A 16,721-nucleotide genomic window follows, 5' to 3' on the forward strand; every position below is an offset into this window, starting at 1 on the left:
TCCAAGAATGACTTACTTACACCAAGAGGAACTTGGAAAATGCTGCCTTAATTTATCTGAACTATGAAAATGGGAGATTCTGCTTTTCAAACATATCAGCAGTGTAATATATTCTATGCTGTTTAGGCAATGCTTACTCAATAGTGTATTTTGAACTCACATAGACTTTTTTGATAACTAATAGATATGCTGTATTTCTGATTTTAATTCTGTATCCTAATATGTTTTCAAAATCCTTTGAAGCTTTTACTTAAATGGCAAAAATGAAAGAACTGAAGATTTGATCATTCTTAAAATAAAATCTAGTAAGTATTAAATTGGTATTATATTTTCTTTAGTATGAGGAAAGTTAGTTGTATAAAAAGTTTCATTTTTATTTGATTTGCATTTGTTCTTAAAGAGAAAAATCACAATATCAATAATGCATAAATATAATAGGAATAATAATCGCTTTTACTGACTTTTAAATTATTTATAAAGAAATACAGGTTAAGAAAATTGTTTTAAAACACTAGTTTTTAAACTTCCATCTGTTAGGTATAAGTACAATAATTTTCCTTAATGCATTTGAAAAATATTTAGTATTTTCTGTCCCAATATATTCCCTACTTAATTTTATTTATTAGTGCTTAAGTACTCTATATTACTATTTTTCACATAGGTCATAGACTGCAAGTTCATATAATCAAAGAGTTATATAAGTAATGTAAATGAGAAAGGCAAGCATTGGGCAAGCTCTCTTGATTCTATTTGCCCTTTCAAATCTACTCTATATCATTCATTACCATCTTCTCTCTACATCTCAAAACTAACTTCAGTCTACATCATTAAACTCCCTTACCCTCTGGGTTTCAGTTTATTTCACTCATGAAAACAGAGGGAGAAAAGATGAGATCTAGGAATTCATGCTGCCTGCTTCCTCCTGATAGGATCTTCATAAGCTGGCAACTTCCCTCAGCCAAGTATCATAGCTTTTTTCTTTTAAATTAAAGAAGTTGAAGGTTTAAAGAAAAATCATGCAGTAAATACAGAGTTCCCACATACCACTATATTATAATCATCTTGAATTAGTGGGATATATTTATTATTGTTCTTATAACTATAGTCAGTTCTCTGTTTGTATTCTATAGTCTTATGTTTTTTATTTTGTTTTTAAAACTGTTATTCTAGTAACATGCAACCTAAAATTTCCCCCTTTAACCATCCCTCTCCATGCCCTCTTTCAGGAAACCTGAACATTTTAACCATTATTTTCCTATTCTTTATCCCCACCCTGTCCACTGATAGTCTATATTCTAGGTTCTAACTCTATGAGTTTACTTATTCTAATTGTTCATGTCAGTGAGATCATTCAATATTTGTCCTGTGTCTGGCAGATTTCATTTAACATGATGTCTTGAAATTCTTTTTTACAGCTGAATACCATTCCCTTTTATAATTAAACCATATTTTATTGATCCACACTTGTTGGACACTTGGGTTGCTTCCATCTTTTGACAATTGTGATTAATGCTGTTATTAACGTCGGTGTTCAAATATTTGTTGGAGCCCACACTTACAATATTTTGGGGTATATAACTAGAAGTGGGATTGTTCGATCATATGGTAATCCCATACCTAACTTTCTGAGGAACTGCCAGTCTGTATTCCACAGAAGCTTTATCATTTTGCATTGCCACAACCAATGAATCAGTGTTCCTATTTCTCTGCATTCTCTCCAGCATATGTTATTTTCCATTTCTTTAAATAACAGTTATTCTAATGAGTGTGAAATGATCTCTTTTTGTCTTTTATTTGCATTTTTATGATGACTAATGATGTTAAGCATCTTTTCATGTACTTTCTGACCATTTGCAAATTTTCTTTGGAGAGATGTCTATTCAAGTCTTTTGTCCATTTTTAAATTGGTTTGTCTTACTGTTCTTAAGTTGAAGCATTTCTTTATACATTCTCAATATTAATCCTTTATCAGATATGTGGTTTCCAAATATTTTTTCTCATTGTGTGGATTGTCATTTTACACTCATGATCATGTCTTTTAAGAAACAACATTCTTAAATTTTTATGAGGTCCTATTAATCTATTTTTTTCTTTCGTTGCTTGTGTTTTGGGTGTATAGTCTAAAAAAACCTAACAATAAAGTCCTGAGAATGTTTCCTTATATTTTCTTCTAGAAGTTTGATAGTTCTAGCTCTTATATTAAGGGTCATTGATCCATTTTGAGTTGATTTGGGTATATGGTGTGAGATAGGGGTCCTCCTTAATTTTGCAAATGGGGATCCAATTTTCCCAGCATTATTTGTTGAAAATACTATTATTTCACCATTGAGTGATTTTTGGCACTTTGACAAAAATCAGTTGTCCATAAATGTGAAGGGTGATTTCTGGGCTCTCAGTTTGGTTCCATTGTTCTGTAGGTCTGTGTTTGTGCTAGTAACTTCCTGTTTTGATTAATTTCGTTTTGTAATAAGTTTTAGATTTGGAAGTGAGAGTCCTCAGACTTCATTCATCTTTTTCAAAATGGCTTTAGCTCTCTGGGGTCACTAGTCCTTCTATATAAATTTGATGCTTGGATTTTCCATTTCTATGAAGAAGGTTTTTGGAATTTTGATTGGAATTGTGTTAAATCTATACATTGCTCTGGATAGTATTTAACCTGGTTGGTAAGATAGGGAGTTAATAGATGGATCTGGAACTAGGCAGAGAGTCCATGTGAACACCAGTAGCCCCAAGATAGCTGCTGAAAGATGCCCCCCACAAGATTCTGTCATTCAGAACAAGATTTATCTGGAAGCCAGGAGATTCCCCAGAATTTCCCCAAGGACTTTATCATTGAACCCTCTGATGCACTGATGGGAGGTGCAATCAATCAAAATAGCAAACAGTTGGAACTCCTTCACTGCCATTAACAAAGGGGTAGAATAATTAATCGTTTAAAAAGTAAGCGCAAAGCTTGAATCACTTTCTCCTTTGGTCCCTGATTCTGGCCAGCTTCTCCCCCTGCTTGGATCAGTATGCAAGAAAACCTGAGGATTTATAATCTATAATGGGAAATTGTAGTCTGTAAATCAACCTGCTTTATCAATTTTCAGCCCCTTCCTCTCTACCTGGGACCCATGATCTGTTATTTTCTCCCATTTCTCTTCTCTCCCTACCTTCATAAATTACTGGCCTAACTCACCTGACATGCTCTTGAAATTCATTTCTGCAGTACAGTCAAGAACCTAGACAAAATCCAGTAACAGTATTGACATTATATCAATATTTATTCCTGAAATCCAGGAACACAGAACATCCTTCCATTTATTTAGATTAGCTTTAATTACTTTTAGCAATGGTTTACAGTTTTCTGCATTCAAGTCCTTTATGTGTTTGGTTAAATTTATCCCTAGATATATTTTTAATACTATTTTTTTTTATTAGAAAAGCTGTGAGATAGAAAAACAATCATGCATGATATGCAAAATTCCTGTACATCACCCTTCCATTAACATCTTGCATTGTTGTGGAACATTTGCTACAGATTACAAAAGAACATCGTCAAAATATTACTAGTAAGTATGGTTTATAGCTTACATTTGTTTTATTTTATCCACATACCCCCTATTATTAATACCATGTATATTCCTAGATATTTGATTCTTTTAGATGTTTTAGTGAAAAGATTATTTTCTTGATTTTTCCTCTGCTTGTTCATTGCCTGTGTAAAGAAACAGCACTGATTTGTGTGTGTTGATCTTGTGCCCCACCCCCCATATTGCTGAATTCACTTCTAAGCTCTGGGGACTTTGCTGTGGGTTTTTCAGGATTTTCAGTGATAGAATCATGTCACCTACATATCTTGAGAATTTTACTTCTTCCTTTACAATTTGGATGACTTTAATTTACTTTTCTTGCTGAATTGCTCTGACAAGAACAAGATCATTTTCCTGATTTTTCAATCTTTTGCTATTAGGAACAATGTTAGCTGTGGGCTTTTAATACATGCCCTTTTCATGTTGAGGAAGTTTCCTTCTATTCCTATTGTTCTAATTTTTTTATTTTTTAATCAAGAAAGGATGCTGTATTTTGTCAAGTGCCTTTTCTGTGTTGATTGAAATGATCCTGTGGGAACTTTCCTCTTTCACTTCATGTGTGTTACATTAATTGATTTTCTTATATTAAACCAACATTGCATAACAGTAATAAATCCTACTTCATCATGGTGTAAATGTTTCAAAATATGCTATTGTATTTGGTTTGCTAGTATTTTCTTTAGGATTTTGCATCTAAATTCATGAGATATGGTTGTAGTTTTCTTTACTTGTAGTACCTTCATGTGGTTTTGGTATCAGTGTGATGTTGGCCCCATAGAAGGACCTATGAAATATTCTTTCCTTTTCAATTTTTTTTGGAAGATTTAGTATAGAATTGCAAATTGTTCTTGTAATGTATTGTCAGATTCACTGTGAACTTATCTGGTCCTACAAAGTTTTTTTTTGGGGGGGTTTCAATTACATATTCAATCTCTTTACTAGTAATTGTTTTGTTGAGCTATTCTGTTTCTTCTTGAGTCAATGCTGTTAGTTCGTGCATTTCTAAAATTTTGTCCATTTCATTCAGGATATCAAATTTATTTGCATAAAATTATTCATAGTATTTTCTTAAAGTCCTTTTTATTTCATTGGTGTTGGCAGCAATTGCCTTTTTATTTATGATTTTTTTTTGTTTATATCCTCTCTTTTCTTTCAGCCTAGGTAAAAGTTTGTTGATTTTATTAATCTTTTCAAAGATTTTTTTTGTTTTGTTAATTCTAGTGTTTTTTTTTTTTTTTCTATTCCATTTGTCTCTTCTCTAACATTTGTTATTCTCTTCCTTTTGCTTCTTTTGGCTTTAGTTTGCTCTTCATTTTCTAGTTCTTCCAGTTTTGATGTTAAGTCTTTGGTTTTGAGTCTCTCTTCTTTTTGTAAGCACTTAGAGGTATAAATTTTCCTCTCGGCTCCTCTTTCTCTGCATCCCATAGGTTTTGGTATGTTGTATTTTCGTTTTCATTTGCCTCAAGGTATTTCCTAATTTCCTCTTTAAACCATTGGTTGCCCAAGAGAACATTGTTTAATTCACACATATTTGTGAATTTTCCATTTCTTCATATGTTATTGACTTCTAGTTTCATTCCACTGTGGTCATAGAGTATAAATGTATGATTGCAATATTTTTTTTAATTTATTGAGACATGATTTCTGACCCAATATCTGACCTATCCTGAAGAATGATCTCTGTGCACTTGAGAAGAATGTATATTATGCTTACCTTGGCACAGTGTTCCATATATATCTATTAAATTTAGTTGCTTTACTGTGTCATTCAAATCCTGTACTTTCTTATTGATCTTCTGACTAGATGTTCCATCCATTATTAAATATTTTGTGTTAAAGTCATCTACTATTAATGTAGAAGTAATAATTTCTCCTTTTAAATCTGTTAGCATTTTCTTCACATAGTTTGGTGCTCTGCTCTTAGGTACATAATACTTTAAACTTGCTACAGCTTCTTGTTGAATTTTTCCCTCTAGGGGTATATAATAACCATTTTTGTCACTCATAACTGTTTTTTACTTAAAATCTATTTTATCTGATATGAGCATAGCAATATCAGCTCTCTTTTGGTTAATACTTACATCATATATATTTGTATCTTTGAATGTTAGGTTAAGGTCTTGCAGAAAGCATATAATTGGATAATGCTTTTATCCATTCTGACAATCTCTATCTTTTGATGAAGAGTTTAATTCATTAATATTTAAAGTTACTACTGTTAGTACAGGACTTTCTTCTGGCATTTTGCTGGATAGCCTTTGTAGAACTTATACCTTTTTTTATCCCTCACTACTGTTAAAGCTTAGTTTTATATTTCTTTGCTTTTTTGTGTGGTACAATATTGAGTGCCTTCTCATTTCTTTCTGGATATATTTTTCATTTGTGTTACTTATGGCTACTGGGGTTAAAACTTGACCTTCTGTATCTATCACAATCATATTTAGTTTGATACCAAATTAACTTCAAAAACATGTAAGTATACTTTTCCTAAACCTGTGTATGCCTCCACCTTTTTTGTATTTATCACTTATTTAGTCACACATATTATGTTCCAAAATCCTAGATTTATCATTATCCTATATCACTTACATGATTTTTATCACCTGTAGGAAGTAAGAAATATAGGTAAATACCATACAGTAAAATAAAAAAATATGAGCATTTATAATTAGCCAAATGGTTACCTTTATTGCAGGTCTTTATAGTAATTTGAACCACTGCCTAGTGTCCTTTCCTTTCAACCTGAAGACCTCCTTTGTAAAGTGGGTCTAGTGGTGATAAACTCTCTCAGCTTTTGTTTATCTGATAATGACTAATCTCTACCTCATTTTTGAAAGAGAGTCTCACCAGATGTAAAATTACTAGCTGGCATTTGTTTTCCTTTAGCACTTTAAGTATTTCAACACACTGCCTTCTTGCCTCCATGGTTTCTGATGAGAAATCAGCACTCAACCTAATTAGAATTCCCTTGTATGTAAAATATTGCTTTACTCTTGCAGCTTGTGGAATTCACACATTGTCCTTTGCATTCAATAGTTTTCTTAGTTTGAGGTTTTTGGGAACCCCAGAAAATTATTTTCTTAAGCTAAACCATTCTTGAGCATGTGAACCTATGCTATGTGGTATCTTTTGGTTAGATTCAGTAAAGTGACTTTTTTTTCAGTTATATATTTGTTTAATCTCATATATTCAGAAACTTGCTTCAATATTTAATCATTATAACCACTTAATGAGATATTTTATATCTTCTATATACTAGGTCTGACAAAGGACTTGAATCCAACACATTAAGAACTCTCAAAATTCAACAATTAAAAAAAACAATCCTATTTAAAAACAGCAGACAAAAGTTTTTAACAGACACTTTACAGAAGAAATATTGGTGGAAAATAAACACAATGAAATATGCTAACATTATGTATAATTAAGTTTATGAAAATTAATCCATATATATATATTTGAATGTCTGAAATTAAGAATTAGACATACAAGTGTTGGCAAGGATTTAGAGCCACTTGAATATTCACACAGTGTAAATAGAAATGCAAAGTGAACAATCAATTTGCCAAGTAACTTGGCAATTTCTTAAAATGTGAAACACACCCACATTGGATCCAGGTATTCTATTCTTATCACAAAGGATTGTAAAATAAATATGCATACAAAAGCATGCACATGAATGTTCATAGAAGTTTTATAACTCAAAACTGGATTCAAATGTCCATCAAAAGGAGAATATGTAAACAAATTTTAGTCCATTAATATGATGGAATACTAATCAGCAATAAAAATGAATGGCCTATCAGTATATAAAAGAGTATGGTTGAATCTCAAATATTTATTGTGAGTGAAATAAATCAGGCTAAAAAGGTGCATGCTAAATGATTACATTTAAATAAAATTACAGAACTTTCAAGCTAATATGATGTGAAAGAAAGATCAGTGGTCATCAGGGTATAGAGAAGTGCAGGGAATTATGGGGGAAGGGATTACAAAGGATCATAAGGAAACTTTAGGTTTGATGCATATATTATTATGATGATTCTGTTGGTAGTATCACACGTAGATACATGTGTCAAATCTGTAATGGTAGATTTAAATATATGCAGTTTATTATACTTTAAGTAATCTCAATAAAGCTTTACAACTTCAATAAAAGAAAAGAAAAATAAAATTAATGGGTATGATAAATGTTAATTCTAATTTTAATTTTACCATTCATATCAGTGGTGATTAGAGTATGTATATCATTTAATCAATAACAAATTTTATACCTCATGTTGAATACTTGTGTAATGATAATATATTGTGGGACTTTTTATTTCTCTTCCAGGTTAATAACAGCTTTCAGGATATCTCATTTGCTAAAGTCAGAGTGACAATAATATCACCAATTATTAATGCTAATCATCCCTTTCTTCCTACCTATCCCACTTAAACCTCTGGTTAATAGTTTTTGACAGTTCAAAAATGAAAATGTTTATTCTGTTCAGTGAACATGAAAATTTATAATACATTTTCTATCACTGTCATATTTTGAGGATTATTAAAACTTTTCCTTCTTTTATTCTTACAGCAAAAATAATTGTTATATAAATGATATTCCTTATATTTCATTTAAATTTTACCTAATTTTGTAAAATTATAAGTAGATAATGTGATATAATGGTGATAGGTCAGTACTTTTGGCCCATCTGCCTGGATTCTGATCCCAGTCCAACTACTTTGTAATTTTATAAGCCTTGATTAGCTTCTTTTGCTTCAATTTCCTTTTGAACTTGGTAATGACAATACACAAAACTCATAGGGATGACAATTAAGTAAAAAAGCATATGTACACTGCTTCTGGAAAGATGGCATTAGAGTAGGTATGCAGATCTCAACACTTTCCAAAACAAAGGAAGTACAAAAAGATGTCCAAAGGAGTTGCTTTGGGGTCTTCAGACCAGGAGAGTGTGGCACATCCTCCAGGAGGTCAAAGCCAAAATGAAAACCATGAATTACTGTTGCTGCCTCCCTTCACCCCTCCTCCTAGCCTTTGTTATCTCCCTTTTCCAGCCGTTGCTATCCTTCCCGCCAGTCCCGTCCACTTAGCCAACTCATAATCTGCCCCCTTTCTTAATCACCGCCTACTTCATAGCTGCCTGCACAGTTCCGCCTATCCACTACCGCCCCGTAGTTTACCCGCCCCAATTCCTACCCCTCCCTTGACCCGACCTTATATAATCAAGTGTATTTCCGCAATAAATTGGACTAGCTCATTCTCACAGGCTGTCTCCGTGGTTTTTACCGCGCGTCCCCCACGCCTGGAGAACCTAGGCCTACGCGTTGGCCTAGGGGCTCACCGCCGAGCCATGGAAGCCCGCCCGGTCCTCGTAGGTTGCTAACTTAGAGTAGCAGCCCACAGCAGGGGTTGCTAACTTGGAATAGCAACTCACAGCAGGGGGCTCGCCCGGGATCCTTTCCTTCCACCGCCCTCCGGCCCCTCTCTGCTGCTGCTGCTGCTGTCTACTGGCGACCATTTCAGCTCTCCAGGTAGGGACCCCATCGCCGTCTTTTCTTCTCCCACTATGGGCACCTCTCTCTCCTCACACCATACCCCTCAGGTTCGGCTTTTAGCCACCCTGCTTGATACCAATGGAGTCCGCGTTTCCCTAAAACAGCTCCAAAAATATTGGGACCTGCTACTCCCTCTTAATCCGTGGCTCGCCACCTGCCAGCTCTGGAGCCCAGACACATACTCTCGACTCATAGATCGAGTCACCTCCACCATAGAGCATGAAAAGCTGTCTTTTCCGCACGGCCTGCTGCCTGCTCTAGTAGCCATACGCGCCTGTCTCCTTGGTGCACCGTCAGAAGCCATCCGAGACAAATCAGTTAAGCAACCCAATGACTATGAGCCCGATGATCCTGGCGACCCAAATTCTCTGTCTGACCAGCTCGCCGCCGCTCTCGAGCGCGAACCTCCCCGCCCGCGCTCTCCACGGCCCGCAGAAGCCGCTTCAGTAGCTCCTCAAAATAGCGGACTTTCTCCTTTTTCTTCCACCTCTGCCCAAAATGGCGCACTTCCGGCTTCTTCTTCACCTATGTCCGAGCCCGCCGGCGGGAACAAAGGCGCCTCCTCTCACCTTTACCCGCCCCTCCCTGTCTCGTCATCTTCCGGCCCTGCCCCGGACATAATGTCGCCGCCATCTTGGCCGGCCCCCGGAAATGACGTGACTTCGCCGCCATCTTGGCCGGCCCCCGGAAATGACGTGACTTCGCCGCCATCTTGGCCGGCGCCCAAAAATGACGTAACTACATTGCCATCTTGGCAGGCGCCTAAAAGTGACGTCGCCGCTCCGCCATCTTGTCCAGCGCCCAAAAATGTCCAGCGCCCAAAAATATCCCGCCGCCAGTTTGTTGCCGCCTTGACGCTGCTAAGCCATCATTCTCTCATCTGTTTCCCGCTACCGTTCATCCCTCGCCACCACCGTATGGCAGCAGCTCCCCACCTGCTTCTAGCGAAGCACATTCTCCCGCCCCCCAGCTATACCCGCTCAACCCGCTGCCCACACAGCAACGCCCTCAGACTTGGCTTCCCTTCACAGCCGAAGAAGTTAAAACTCTTCGCAAAGCTGTTAAAGAAGACGGCATAGGTAGCCCATATGTCCAACAATTAATAGAAGAGTTAGGGGTTCAACTTGCTCTTCCTTATGACTGGATTTCTCTAGCCCGTTCCATCCTTCCGCCAGGCCAGTTCCTTGAATGGCGTGCTTACTATCAAGTAGCTGTTGATAAGCAAGTGGTAGAAAATGTCCAGGCGGGTATCCAAGATCCAGCTGACGCCTACACTGGAATTAACAGCTATGCTGACCCTCGTTCTTATATAAACATAGATCCAGGGTTTTGGCACCGAGTAAAAGCTCTTGTCCAGTGATCATTCTCTTTAGTTTCTACCAAGCAGTCCACCAAATTTACGCAAATGCTTCAAGACTTGCAAGAAACCTTTCCAGCATTTGTCGCACGCGTTTTAGAAGCATGCCAGCGGAAAATTACTAATGAAGATGCTCAGTTTGTGTTAGCAAAAGAACTCATTCTCGATGGGTGCCTTGCACCCTTCCGGGCCGTTATTCTTCCTATCCGTGATAAGCCAATACATGAATGGGTATTGGCTTGTCGAGATATTGACCCACAGACTAAAGCACTTACTGCTGCCTTCGCTTCCGCCATGGCTGTGTCATCTGCCTCCACTTCTGCCTGCTTTCGATGCGGTCAGCCCGGTCATTTTGTCCGTGAGTGCCCTCAACAGGCAGCTCCCCGCCCTGCTGTAGCACTGCACAGACCAAGAGGCCCCCCCACACCATGCCCGCGCTGTGGCAAGGGGTATCACTGGGCCCGCGATTGCCGCTCATCGCAACGTATCTCCCAGCCTTTAAACTTCCAGTGGGGCAGGCCTCAGCCCCTCCCCCAAGAGGCCCTCCAGAGAGCTCCAAAACCTTAATGTGGACAATGCCTATCAAACGTCACCAAAAACCTTCCTTAGAGCTTAAAATAAATGGACACTGGCTTGAAGGGCTCTTAGACTCTGGTGCTGAAATCTCTTGTATTCCCTTTGAAATCGCCGCCTTCAATCATTGGCCCCTCGAAACCGGCCCTCAAGTCATCGGCGCCACGGGAGCTGCTACCTCCTGGAAAACCTCCCAGCCTCTGCATTGGAGCGACCGAGAAGGTCACGAAGGCCAGATTCGTCCACTCGTCCTTTCTTCAGTCCAAACCATCCTGTGGGGAAGAGATGTACTCAGCCAGCTAAAAGCTCGAATCACCACAGAAGCCTTCATAGCTGCGCCGCCCCCCCCTTATAGGGGCCACTGCTCCCATCTCAAGACCTGACCCTATCCCTCTGGAATGGGACACAGAGGAGCCCATCTGGGTTGAGCAGTGGCCCTTGCCAACTCATAAACTGCAAGCTCTCTCTGCCCTCGTCGAAGAACAGCTACAAGCAGGGCATATTGAGCCATCTACCAGTCCCTACAATTCACCAGTCTTCGTCATCAATAAAAAGAACACGAGCAAGTTCCGCCTCCTTCATGACCTTCGAGAAATTAACAAACATATTAAGCCAATGGGATCACCTCAGCCTGGTTGCCCGCATCCCACTGCAGTCTCTCAGCATTTTTATGCAGCCACCATTGACATCAAAGATTGCTTTTTCTCCATTCCTCTTCACCCGCGAGACTGTCCACGATTTGCGTTTACAGTCCCGCATACCAACAATCAAGGAGCAGCACTCCGATTCCAATGGCGAGTACTACCACAAGGTATGCGGAACAGTCCAACTATATGTCAGCTCTATGTCAATCATGCCATTGAGCCGCTACGCTCTAAGTTCCATCCAGAGCACACATACATCATCCACTATATGGATGACCTCCTTTTAGCAGCAAGTTCTAACACACTTCTCAATGATTTACTCTCTGCAGTTACGACAAACCTTTCAAGTCTTGGATTAATAGTGCAACCTGACAAAGTCAACCCCCAGCCACCTTTCCAGTTCTTAGGCTTTCATTTTCATCAATATATTCGGCCCACCAGCCCGCAAATCCATGTTTCTGATCACATGACGCTGACTGAGCTCCAACGGCTTTGCGGACAAATCAATTGGCTTCGATCAGCACTCCCCATCACAACAGCGCTAATGCAACCCCTTTTCGAGCTCCTGCAGACTAAGTGCAGTCCATCCGCTGCAGTCGTTCGCCCCATCACCATCACCCCAGCTGCCAAAGAAGCCATCCAACAAGTAAATGCTGCACTCCAGCAATGCCGCCTAGAGCGATTCTCTCCCGATCTCCCAATCCTTGCCTTAGTTTTGCCAACACCAGTCACCCCAATGGGTCTCCTATGGCAAGATGGTCCTCTTCTTTTTCTACACACGTCAAAAAGTAAACTCCCAAAAATCTGCCCATTTACAAGGGCTTGGATCACATTAGCCACTGACTTAGTACTTCTCTCCATACAAACATACGGCGTCCCGCCACACACCATCGTTTGGCCCTTTGATGCAAAAGAAGTTACCTCTCTCATCATGAATAATGCCCAAATGCAAAGCCTAATAGAATTCTTTCGTGGCTCCTTTGACAATCACTATCCGCATCATCCACTACTACAAGGGGTATCTCAATTAGCATTTTCCAACCCGTTCCATCCGCTGCCCGCAAGAAAGCCAATTCCTTTTGCCATCACTGCTTTCACCGATGCTTCAAAAAAGGCATTCGCTGCTGTCATATATACGCCAAGAGAACCTAAGCCACGACAATTGGTGTTTGCTAATGACTTTTCTGTCCAAACAGGTGAACTTTTAGCTGTCGCCGCAGTCCTCAATCTCTACCGAGACCAGCCTCTTAACATCTTCACAGACAGCTTATACACTTTACAAGTGTGTCGCAGCCTCCCGCTTGCTACTTTCCTACCCAGTGACTTAACTATTGACCAAGCACTCGCTTTTGTACAGCGACTGCTTGAAGAAAGGCAACAACCCTGGTTCATTGCTCATATCAGAAGTCGCTCTGGCCTGCCAGGACCGCTAGCTCAAGGAAATGCCCTCGCCGACGCTTTAGCATCTGGCCGCCATGTATGCCCAGTTGCCATTCAAGAAAACCTCACTGACAAAACAAGACTGGGAGACTTTGTCAACCAAGCTAAGCTCCTACACTCTCAATTCCACTTCTCAGCGCGATCCATTCAAAAGCTCTTCCCAGACCTCCCCATTGAAACATGTAAACATCTTGTGCGCTCCTGCCAAACATGTGCACCTTTGCTGCCTCTTGGACCCTTGCAGCCTCGCGGAGCTAATCCCCGCGGCCTACGGCCTAACTCCCGCTGGCAACTTGACGTCACACACGTTAGCGCCTTTGGACGCCTTAAGTATCTTCATGTTGCAGTTGATACTTTCTCGCACCTGTGCTACGCCGTGCCCCTCACAGGAGAGAGCACTAAACATTGCATCAAAGCACTCCGACAAGCCATTCTATTCATGGGAATTCCCTGGGATCTCAAAACCGACAATGGACCAGCCTATCGCAGTGCCACCTTTGCCAGCTTCGTACAAATGTACCACATCACACACCATTTTGGCATCCCCTACAATCCACAAGGGCAAGGAATTGTTGAGCGCACTCACCAACAGCTCAAGCTACTCATTCAAAAAGAAAGAGCTTCCTCCACCCATAAAGCCCCTGCTGACGTCATCACTGCCCCTCCTTATTCATCACAATCTCCTGACCTTCGATGACAAGGGACTTTCCCCAACCCACAAACATTGGGGACCCATGTGGCAACCCTCGCAAGTCCCTCTTGTTCACTGGAAAGACCCTGCCACAAATCTTTGGCAGGACCCGGCTCCCTTGCTAGCACAGGGGAGAGGTTTTGCTTGTATCTTCCCAGACTCTGAGCCACAACCACTCTGGGTTCCTGGGCGCTATATCAGGCCTGCCACCGACCCCAAGGTTCCCCTTAATGATAAGTACCCTATGCCCTCCGTGAGAGACAACATTGACAGCGGAGGCCCAGATGTCGCCCCATTCGCTCAAATTCAGCACCAACCAGCCCCTCCCTGAAATGCTTATATTTAAATAAGTGCTCTCTCCGAGTTTCTTTCTGCTGATTGCCCCTCCTCTATGAGGGCTCTCTTCTCCTTCTTTTGTCATTACAGATCTCTCAAAGGACCCAACTCTGCATACTCCACAAGAAAAGCCTTTGCTACCTCCGCAACCCGCCGTTGAAAAGTGCCTGACCTTCACCAAAACGTGCTTTATAGTTCATCAGAAAAGAACTCTCAGTGCAGATGCTCCTCAAGCTCCCCTCGCACCCACTCTTACTCTGCTTCTTTCTTGTAATTTTCATTTTCTTAACAATCTTCTCAGCTGTTTGCCTCGCAGCTACAGCCCCAACAGATTGGAACCTCCATCAACGCCTCCTCCTCGCTGTCGCCTTTCTACTTTTAATTGGCACTTTCACCTCTCTCGTCGTCCTTCTCCCATGACCACTATACGCCCCCAGGTAAATTCACCCGAGTCTACCTCTCCGACACCGTCGTCCATGGGAACCACACCAGCTCTTTCTCACCGCGAACGACATCGACAACGCTTCTTTGCCCGCCGCCTAAGCCGTCTTTCCCTTGAAGATGATGACCCCATCGAACGCCAAGTTCTCCAACTCCTCCGACGAGCCCGCTCTGTTCATACCCCCGCCTCCTGTTCCCCTACCCTCCCCTACCTCATCCATCTCCTCATTCTCATGTTGTCTCTAGCCTCCTCTGCCCAAAGCTCCTCCTCCCATCAGCCATTCAACTGGACCCTGCAGACATTTCCAGAAAAACGTGTTCTCGCTTATAATGTTACTAGTGTCGCTCCCTCCTTTTTCACGCACGTCTGCCCTCTTGCTGGAATTTCCTTCCGTCCCGAATGCCAAGTGAGTAACATCAAAAAAGCAAAAGTAGGCTTCCACCATTCCTCATCCTGTCGAGGCGGGAATACAGCATGCCTGCTTTCTCGAAACAATCGTCTCCTTGGCCCTCAATTTAACCCTGTGTCTGGTTTTTACATCTGTCCTGCTAGTGCTCGAGGTTGTCATGACCCATCACACTTCTACTGTCCCTCTTGGGGATGTGTGACCATGGCCCATGGATGGTCCGGCGCCCCCAACAGAGACCCGTATCTCTCTCTCCAAGTAGCCAACAATTCCCGTTGGGACTTCATTTCGCTGACAGTAAAAAACCCAAACGACGATACATGGCTGGCCGCTCGCCCCTATGGACTCCGGTTGTATATGAGCAACTATGATCGTGGCGCTTTGTTTGAAATCCAAAAGCGTGTTGTCTCCGCCCCACCCTCTGCTATTGGTCCCAACCACATCCTTAACCCTCCTCCCTCACCCACTGTTCACCTTCTTCCGTCCTCATCTACTCCCCTCAAAATCTCTTCCACCTCGGCCGCCGTCGTCCCTTCTACAAGCCCCACTTCCCCCCCCCCCCCCCGCTTCAGGTATACAACCACATCCTCTCATCCCCTCTAGTCCCTACTTCAAACTCCTAAACACCTCCTATTCCTCTCTCAACGCCTCCCACCCCAACCTCACTCGCTCTTGCTGGTTGTGTCTTTCCCCCAGCCTCCCCCTCTATGATCCACTTGCTATCCCTTCACCACTCTTTACTTCCTCCACCGACGATTCCCCCTCTTCCTGCAATTGGAATCAATCTACTCATGTCCCACTCACTTTTACGCACATCTCTTCCAAAGGTTTATGCATTCATCCCCGTTCTTCCCACACTCCTAGCCTTACTGCCTGTGCCAACTATGCCTCCCCAAACATCTCTGCCAAATACTTAGTTCCTCTAAACACCACCCAATGGCTTTGCTCTTCCACCGGACTTACCCCATGCTTATCTGTTGCCACACTTAACAAGACCAAAGAAACGTGTGCTCTCATCCTCCTCATGCCTCGAGTCGTCTATCACACTCCTCTACATTTCTTTGAAGCCTTTGATCACACTCAAGAAGCTATTTACCTCCACAAACGCGAACCTATTACTGCTGTACTCACTGTCACTTCCCTCCTAGCTACAGCTGGAGCTGCCACTGGTGTTGCAGCCCTAGCCACACAAGCCTCCGCCCTCCAAAACCTCAGACAAGCAGTAGACTCTGATATCATCTACCTCCGAGATGCAGTCAAATATCTTAGAGACTCCCTCAATTCCCTTTCAGAAGTTGTCCTGCAAAACTGCTGAGGCCTTGACCTCCTCCTCCTCAAAGAAGGTGGCCTATGTGCAGCTCTGGGAGAAGAATGCTGCGTCTATGCCAACTATACCGGTTTAGTAGACTCCAGCTTAAAAGAACTTGAAAAAGGTCTCAACCAACGCCGACTTGAACGAGCCCAAACTGCTGGTTCCTGGGGCTTTCTGCAGCCCCTCCTCCCCTATCTCCTCCCGTTACTAACCCCAGTTCTGCTCATCATTCTAGGTCTCACCGTTGGTCCTTGGGCCATTCGACGAATCATCCGCCTTGCCAAAGATCATGCTGACAGTGTATTTTCCTCATTTGTTCAAATCCATTACCAACGTCTTGCTACCTCTGATTCCATTCCTCAATCTCGACCACGTCCTCACCCCCC

The 16,721-nt window shown here is 41.4% G+C and overlaps 1 protein-coding gene across 1 annotated transcript; it reads left to right on the forward strand.

The window, feature by feature from the left end:
• Nucleotides 1–8,940: 8,940 nt before the first annotated feature.
• LOC131276996 (endogenous retrovirus group S71 member 1 Env polyprotein-like) lies at nt 8,941–16,040 on the forward strand. Its single transcript, XM_058290615.2, has 2 exons — nt 8,941–9,110; nt 14,266–16,040. Exon 2 carries the CDS (start codon nt 14,592–14,594, stop codon nt 15,624–15,626), a length of 1,035 nt encoding a protein of 344 aa, XP_058146598.1. The 5' UTR covers nt 8,941–9,110; nt 14,266–14,591; the 3' UTR covers nt 15,627–16,040.
• The last annotated feature ends 681 nt before the right edge of the window (nt 16,041–16,721 follow it).

This window comes from Dasypus novemcinctus, chromosome 1 (assembly GCF_030445035.2).
Source record: "Dasypus novemcinctus isolate mDasNov1 chromosome 1, mDasNov1.1.hap2, whole genome shotgun sequence".
Lineage (NCBI taxonomy): Eukaryota > Metazoa > Chordata > Mammalia > Cingulata > Dasypodidae > Dasypus > Dasypus novemcinctus.

Excerpts from the sequence above, each read along its gene's own strand:
- LOC131276996 (XM_058290615.2), top strand. The coding sequence starts at position 14,592 with ATGACCACTATACGCCCCCAGGTAAATTCACCCGAGTCTACCTCTCCG.